General features: G+C 44.1%; 1 protein-coding gene across 7 annotated transcripts; it reads left to right on the top strand.

Moving 5' to 3' along the window:
* Positions 1-358: 358 nt before the first annotated feature.
* Positions 359-4576, top strand: BHLHE23 (basic helix-loop-helix family member e23). 7 transcript variants are annotated; one of them, XM_068700591.1, is made up of 4 exons: positions 359-1130; positions 2392-2488; positions 2977-3615; positions 3647-4576. In XM_068700591.1, exons 1-2 carry the CDS (start codon positions 482-484, stop codon positions 2394-2396), a joined length of 654 nt encoding a protein of 217 aa, XP_068556692.1. In that variant the 5' UTR covers positions 359-481; the 3' UTR covers positions 2397-2488; positions 2977-3615; positions 3647-4576. The 7 variants fall into 7 exon arrangements, with proteins under 7 accessions (XP_068556692.1, XP_068556689.1, XP_068556687.1 ...); XM_068700588.1 differs by having other exon boundaries at positions 1987-2488; positions 2977-3108; positions 4032-4576; XM_068700586.1 differs by having other exon boundaries at positions 1987-2488.
* Positions 4577-8469: the final 3893 nt, after the last annotated feature.

The following is an 8469-nucleotide window of genomic DNA, read 5'->3' as shown; positions in this document are numbered from 1 at the left end:
ATGATGGGACAGGAGCATCATGGCAGGACAGGAGTGTGGTGGTGGGACAGGAGCATGGTTCCGGGACAGCAGACCCAGACGGAGCACACCAGTGACCAGACTTCACCCCGGCACTCCCAGAGCTCCCCTCTACCCGTAGGGGACCACCAGTCCCCCCACCCCACAGCCCTGCAGCCCCCTCCTCACGGCCGCGCTGCCTCCCCCCACCCCGCTCCCCTCAGCGCCTTCCTCAGGCGGCGGGGACGAGGGCGGGGCCTCGGCCGGCGCGGGGCCGTTCCCGCCGCCCCTTTCTGCCCTCTGATTGGACAGCGGGGCCTCGCGCCGGGCCGCTCTCCGCTATATAAGCGGCGGCGGGGCCGCGGCCGCCTCATAGCCCGCCCCCGGCGCGGAGCGGCGCGGAGCGGAGCGGCGGGGCCGCGTCCTGCTCTTCATCATCACCATCCTCATCCTCCTCCTCCTCCCTCAGCGCCGGGGGGGCAGGATGGCCGAGCTCAAGTCTCTGGCCGGCGAGGCTTACCTGGCGCTGGCCCCGGGTTACGCCCCTTCGCCTTTCACCTACGGCGGCGCCCAGAGCCCTCGAGGAGCCTTGTCGGGGGGCGGCGGGGCGGCTTTCCACCACCCCGGGGCGCTGGGCAAGGCGGCGGAGAGCAGCGGCGAGCAGAGCGGCGACGAGGAGGACGCCTTCGAGGCCGGGGCGAAGGGCGGCGAGGCCTTGGAGCGAGAGGGCAAGCTGAAAGGGGCCGCCCTGGGCAAGAAGCCCAAGGAGCAGCGCTCGCTGCGCCTCAGCATCAACGCCCGGGAGCGGCGGCGGATGCACGACCTCAACGACGCCTTGGACGGCCTGCGCTCCGTCATCCCCTACGCCCACAGCCCCTCGGTGCGCAAACTGTCCAAAATCGCCACCCTGCTGCTGGCCAAGAACTACATCCTCATGCAGGCGCAGGCTCTGGAGGAGATGCGGAGGCTGGTGGCCTACCTGAACCAGGGCCAAGCGCTGGGTGCCCCGCTGCCCGCCACCCTCAGCCCCTTCGGACAGTCGGCCGTCTACCCCTTCACCGGCACGGCCTTGCCCGGCTGCCCCGAGAAATGCACTGCCTTCACGGGAGCCGCCTCCACCCTCTGCAAACACTGTAACGACAAGCCTTGACTTCTGCCTTCTTCGGGCTTCTCGGGTTTATTTTTCTTTCTCTTTTTTTCTCCTCTGCGCCTTTCTTTCCGCTTGCCACCAGCCCCGGCTTCCTGCCATCAGTTAAGTCTGGGTTTTCTGTTTGTTCGTTTTTCTTAAATCACCCCCTCATACCTCGTTCGGAGATGCTCGGACCCAAAACACACCCACTGTTAACTTTTAGTTTCTTCCCCCCTGTGCAACTCCATTGGTAGTCGTTTCCCTCCCAGCCCGTTAGCGGACTGTGAGTGTGGCGTTTCTCTTCTGCCTGCTCTGACCTGCAAAGTTCTTGAGCAGTTTTTAAACTACAGAAGCACAGGGAAGGGGAGAGAGAGAGAGAGATCTGGAAGTGGAAACCTCAGTGAGTTGTCTTTGGACTGATTGATCTGGGTTGAAAACAGCTTAAAAGGAAAGAAGGAAAACCCAGCCCCGAAACTATGCAATGTTTCAGAGCCACACGTAAACGAGGGGCTTCATTCGTAGCCAGACAGGGCTTGCTTGTGCCCTAAAACCCGAATGAAAATGTCATTTGGTCAGCTCCTGGGAGGGAGGCAGTCTGGTGCTCTTGATAAAAGTATAGATGCTTCAGAATAAGATGCATTATTTTGCTCTTTAGAAAATAATCTTGAACTGAGGGGACTCTGATTGTATGCTAATGCCTGCTTTTTGCCTGTTTCTCAGCTTGGTTAAGTTTTCCAGATTTTCCAAAGTCGTTGCTCATCGTAAGCAAAACAAAGGTCACTTAACATATTTATATGTATTTATAATAAATAAAAGACATGAATAACCACTTTCTCTGTCCTACATGTCTCTAAAACCAGCTGGCAGTCCGAGCAAAGCCCTGCTGAAGTCAGGTAACGAGGAGGTGCTGTAGCAGTGCTTCGCAGGGGACCAGCGCTGTGAAGTTAGGCGAACAGTCATCGTGCTTTAAAAAGCTTGTGGAAATCCAGCTCCTTCTCAGCAGGGATTTGTGTTTTTTTCTCCATCTTTTCTAACGAATCTCAAGCACACAAAAGTGATGTTTACAGTTAAGCAGACTGTGAATGCGTGAGGTTTAGCTTATGTATTTAGATGCTTGCTGGAAAATGCTTTGCCCCCAGTGCTGTGCTGGGGCTGCTGTAGCACTGAGCTTAGCTCCGAGGACACCGGTGTAAAACACGGGAGGGAAGCAAAGTGTTTAAAGACTCTGCTCGTCCCTTCAGCTTGGTTTTCTGTTATATCTGCAGCTTGACCCTAGACCTACGTGTGGTTTGGGCTACTTAATGTCACGGCTAAATGAATAATCTCTTGCTGAGTGTTGACTGCGGTAGTACGAGTTACCAAGTGAGTCCCTCGCCAACCAAGTTTTGATGTCACTGTGCTGGTTTACTTTGGTTTGCTGTCTTATTATGTGCCTTGTATGCTTCACTAATCATTATATAATCATAATTGAGGTGCATTCAGTGATTTCTGCTCAGATAGGAATACCCACCCCATGTCAGAGCAACCACACAAACTGGTACAGTCGCAGCCCGAGGGGCTCGAGCTGTCCGTGGCCATTTGTGTTAGGAGTGGGGTGTAACTATTTAGGGTTATTAAACCAATTTCCATGGCTGTCGTTAGTGTTATGCTAATTTGAAAAGGACTGCCATCCCTCTAAAGCTGCTTGTTGGTGGCACTTAATTTTAATTAATACATTTCCAAAAGACTTTTTGTGTTTGGAAAATGAAGTGTGTGATTCAGCTTCATTCATAAAGACGTATGCTTAAAACTGATTCTTGCTCACTTCCAATTTTATATCTTCATTTCCTCTTTTTTTTTTTTTTTTTCAGAACAGTTTATCTGTTGTACCTCTTTCCATAAAAGAAAGTCTTGAAAATATTCTTTAAAGGCATCTGATGAAGTGAAAGCCAACCAAAACCACTCCTGAAGCAAAATTGACTGGAAACTGCAAATCAGCAAAGGTCATTTGATATCTTGCAGACTGAGTTGTTGCCAGAGATTATTTTGGAGAAAAAGAAAAAAAAAGGGTGTCTGTGTAACAATCATGATTTTTAGCTAAATGTTTATTAATTCTGGTTAAAATTATTGCAAATTGAGCAGTTGGGAATATTTAAATGGAGAATGGTTTAACTTATGTTTTATCAGAAACTAAAATAGTTGGAATACTTAACAGCTTAATATTAAAAAAAAAAAAAAAGTTTGGGTTGGTTATGAACTTACACTAATAACAATTGAATTTATAATTGCTGTTTTTCCCCTCAAATAATTATGGTAAAAAGTGGCTCAATTTCAGAGCTGAGAGAAGTCTTCATAGTCTTGCAGACTGTAAGATATTTTTGGAACAAGTATTTTTAGTACAATGATTAAGTTTTCCTACAGTTTCCATGAGAAAAAGGCTTGCTCATATTACTGTATCTACCTGGAATCCTAAAAATTCACCTGCAGGGAGTCCTTGAAATATTCAGAAGGTTCTTTGAGAATCCTTGAAATATTCAGAAGGTTCTTTGAGAACCCACATTGAATTGTTTGCAGGAGGCTAAATGTAGAATTTCAAATGCAAAGTTAAAACCTTTATTTAAGAAAATTTAAAGAATTAAAAATAGCAAGCTTGAGTATCTAAGTACTGTTAAAAGGCTAAGTGTTAAAAACAAATGTAGAACTTATCAAAGCAATACTAAAGTAACGTGTAAATAATTATTAAAATCTACTTTAAAGAATAGTTGTTTTAATTCCAAAGTAAAAAGCCCAATTATAACTCTGCCATAGACAAATTAATATTAAACTACAAGGTGACTAGCTTCTGAGATAATCTGAAAGTTCAGTTCCGTGACTTGTTTCTAAGCCACCGTGGACCTGCAGGATTTTAACTCTTTTTTTTGTACAGAGCTGGAACCCATACCGAGCCCGTCGTGCTTCCTGTTGACAGGAAGGCATCTGTTTCGGTATGATTTGCTCTGCGTTGAGCTGCTGCTAAAACTGCTGCCAAGTGAATGCCTGATACTGCTGGAAAGATGGTTTTGTTGGGGGGAGATAAACTAGCGTCTGACTACTGCATTTGTGTGCGTGAAGCATCAGTGTTAACCTTGCAAATGTGGATGGTTATCCTGGGGATAAGATCCCGTGACCTGTCATTTATTTTTCCCCAATGAAAAAAAAAAATCTATTATGTGTTCCATGTAAGGTTTCAAGTGTCTGGTTTTGGTTGGTGTTTCAGAGAATATAAAGGGAGCACTTCAAAATGCTGAAACTCCCTTTTTCTTCTCAAATGTCCTTGTTATGCTTCCTGTTTGTTTTTTATAAAGAAGGATTTATGATGTATGCTGGGATGGAACTGAAATACAAATCATGTGTTCTAATCTACTTGTTACCCTGGTATGTTCAAAGAAAAGACAATGCCAACTTTTAATTAAAGAATATATTGTTTTCTTACCTCCCTTAGTTTTTCTTTAAATTGCAAAAAATAGTCAGCATACGGTCTCAGTAGGAAGAGATGCAAAGAGGAGATGCTACTCACCTGCCTGTTGCTTTTGTATGATATGTAATATCTAAAACTAACGTTTTACCAGCCAGTGTAACCTTACTAAGAGGGATTTGGAAACTGCTGTCAGTTTGCACTGTATCAGTCAAGGTTTGGCATTACTAATCTTGAGCTCGCAAGGTAAAATCTTCTTGAACCAAATACAGCAAAGCAACAGGTTTGAAGACGGAGGGCCCGGATGGCAGCTCTCTTCTCCAGATACTGGTGAAGATTAAATCGGTTGTGGTTTCTACAAAAGCCATGAGAATCATGCAGTTTCCCTTGTTCTTTAATCCATATTGCTCTTTTTGTGAAGGACGGGCACAATATCTGCGTATTGCCGCTTTGCTCAGCTCATTTCCCAGGCTTTACAAAACAAAGCTCATCATTCTCTGATCATTTTCAGGATTTTTTACATATACATTTCTAGGATTTCCACTGTAAAGCAGGAGTCGACATTTCACGAGGCTGAAATGGATGCGGGGTCCAATCCTGCTGCAGCATTACGAACTGGGACACCAGTGGAAGTGAGATGGGGCCTGATGCTCCACAGCTCCCTGTGCTTTCCAAAACCGCGGTAACGCTGCCCTCTTTAAGAGGCTCCAGAGGACCAGAAAAATCTGTGCAAGCTTGATCCCTTTACCATATTAGCCTTGTAGCATAGCTGTGGAGCACAGAGCACGGTGGATAAAGACACTTAAAAGCCTCCACGGCTCGTCAGAGCAAACCTGCTTGTTGCCAGCACAATCACGAAAGTCGCAGCGCGTGCCGGGAGGCTGAGTTCTCCCTGCGGCACCCTGGACAGCAGATTTCTAGCCCAGTTTTCCCCAACTTTAATCATTTTGCTTACAATTCAGGAGAACAAAACTAAGCACTCCATGCTGCACTTTTTCCTCCTGTTTCTGTGGCATATATTCAAACAAGTGTGTTGCCTGGACGTGCTCACAGAAATAAGAGGTCTGACTTTGCAGTGTTATGGAAATTTAGCAGCATTATTTTTTTCTGTGCTTGCTGTCTGCCATAAGATTTAGCAGAGCAAGCGGTGCTCAGATCCCAAATGAGTGAAAATATTTTGAGAGAAGGCTAGATACACCATCCAGTATTTTTAATTTTCAAAAGCGCTTTTATTCTGTTATCTGTCACTTGATAGAATTTTGATTAGTATTGCTCAGTAGAAAAGTTTGGGATTTTTTTGTTTGGTTTTCTCTAATCCTGATTAAGGCTAGAAAACACTCTTGATTACAGTAATTTTAATAATGTAAATTTGTTTGTGATATGTCTTTAGTCTTTAATCCCCTTTGGCATTCCGTTCAAAGGGAGATGAAAAATTCAGGGATTTATAACATTTAAATCAATCATTCCATGAATGCTTCTTATTCAGTTGTCCTTCTACATGAAACAAATTCCTAATGCATATATAACAAAATATTTTGCTATCAAATTAGAAATATGTTTGCAAGAGAGTGTTTTAGAAAAATAGCTTAATTTCAGACATTTTCTCTTTACAATAAAGCATATGTGCATAAAGAAAATGGTAACAATTATAAAAACAAAGAATATATTTGAAAGGTCTTTGCTGTTCACTGAGGTGTTTTTGAATGATTTTCACAATTTCCTTTATATAATCTTTTCATAACCAAAATTCATGTATTTATTCTTCTACCTGTTACCTCAAAATCTTGCCTTTGTATTTATAAATACACATAGGTTTTAAAGTATCCAGCTCAATTTTTAAAATTGTTTTTTTCCGCAATTAAGAATAGTAAGGTTTGAGTTAATGTTTATTCCTGAAATGCTAACTGGTTTCATACATAATTCTAAAAAATTCTTTAATATCAAATAGATAACTAAGTATCAGTATTGAAAAGCAACGATTTAGAGATTTAGCCAAGATTTTTCAGGGGGAAAAAAAAAAGTTTAATATTTTGGCTATATTCAAGGCACTGAAGTTGCAGAACAAAGACTTGCAGGAGACAAACCACAAGTACGTGAGCTCGTACACAACACGAGTGTGCTGGTCTTCAGACTCCTTGCCCTAGCAGAAGAGTTAAAAGATAATGTTTATTATTTCAAAGCTTATTTTCATTTTTAGGTATTTAATTTCATACTCATTAGAACCTGCCTCATTAATGCCATTTGGATGGGTTTAATTCCTGTTTCCCGACGCCAGCACTAACGCTTTGTGTGTTTATGTGTATCGATAGGGAGCTGCACTGTGAATATAACCCAAATTCCCCAGCTACCAATGGGAAAAAACTATCTGCTCTTTTGCCTTAAGTATTTCAAAGGGAAAAAACATGGCCGAGCAAAAAAACATCACCCCAGTTTTTCCTCCAAGCCCACTTTTGTCTAAAGTAATGAGGCCATAGTCAGTTGGCTCCGAGAAGCGTTGTGATTTAGTGTGACGTACAGTGAATCATTGCAGATCCATTCGGACTGCATTCGTTATTTTAATGAGACAGAGGCAAATCTGGGTTTTGGCCGCAAACCTTAAGATGCAAGCATAATGCGAAATGTTTGTTGATTGCCACAAGGCAACTGACATTACAGATTTTTATCGCCATCATTACGTGGCTTAAAAACCCACCGCATCCCAAGACATTTAGCCTCTTCCATTTGCTCCTGCTAATGACATGGAAGTTGCCACGCTGACATTTAAGGGAAGAAAAGCTAATCTGGATAATTTCTCCACTTATTAAAACCTTCAACTGCATCCCAGGGTCTGTGCTCTTTCCTTCACGCTTTCGCATGGAAGCAGGGAAGCCCTCGCCACCACCGCCGCGCGGTCACCCAAAAAAGGTCACAGTCAGCTGGGCGACAGCAGCACAAGGTTCCCCACCAGCCTTTGCTTGATGTAGTATAAGAAATGACAATGAGGCGGGCATATCTTTGCACAAGCAGTAATCACAGTAATGGTGTTCCGAAGAATTTACTAGTGCTGAACTTTTCGGCGTGCTGTAGTACCGCTGCTGCTGCTTCTTCTTCCCTGATACCAGGGAGGAAATTTATTGTGCTTGATTTGCCTTCCAGCAAGTGGCAGGCAATTGATTATGAAAAGAATAAACTCCTAAAATTACATCACGTTGATATATCTGGTTGTGTGTATGTGTGTATACCTGTGTAAAATGCACATCCCTTGCATGTTAATGTATATTTGTGATGCCTTCCCCTGCATTGCATGCACGAAGGAGTATACCAATAATTTATTTAGCCAGTGTGTCTTTTTTTCCGTCAATTGTTGCTCACTTTACTGCTTTTGTCATGTTTTCACGAAACTTTGTGCACAACCATCTGACTGCAGCCCAGCAAATGTCATTGCATAAAAACCTCTGGACTCCCGAAACATTGCCGTGACCCGTGCAAGCTGACAAACCACGAATAATATTTCTCCTTTTATTTCACCTGCTAAAGAAAAGCAGTGCCTTGGGAGGGGGCAGGCCAGGCTGCTAGCTTCTCACTGCCATCGGCAGTTTTGCAGACAGAAGGACAGAGAAGCAGTGTTATCGTTGCCTTCACTGGATGCCAGGTGCATGCATCCTATTTGTATCGATCTGCTTGATGCCAGGTAAAAATGTCCCGAATTGCGCTATTGACGGAGATGTCATGAATGCCACCTTATGCCACCGGTTTGAGAATTGTATTACCTTAAGTATTTTTTATCTCCTGGCTGCTTCAGTGTAAAGCAAGCCACGCAGCTGACAGCCGCGGTGGGTGTGCTCGGTGTTTACGGCAGAACTGAGGCTGTAGGGGAAAAAGATGAAAATCTCTCGCAAAATGTTAAAATGGCTGCTGACTTGGAGGCCTC

Source organism: Anas acuta, chromosome 16 (genome assembly GCF_963932015.1).
Source record: "Anas acuta chromosome 16, bAnaAcu1.1, whole genome shotgun sequence".
Classification (NCBI taxonomy): Eukaryota; Metazoa; Chordata; class Aves; order Anseriformes; family Anatidae; genus Anas; species Anas acuta.
This window is presented reverse-complemented; position numbering and strand designations above follow the sequence as displayed.

Bases quoted from the DNA above. Each gene is read 5' to 3' on its own strand.
- BHLHE23 (XM_068700588.1), top strand. From the start codon at position 482: ATGGCCGAGCTCAAGTCTCTGGCCGGCGAGGCTTACCTGGCGCTGGCC. The intron at 1,131-1,986 runs GTAACGACAAGC...CTCTAAAACCAG, and splicing joins CTCCACCCTCTGCAAACACT to CTGGCAGTCCGAGCAAAGCC.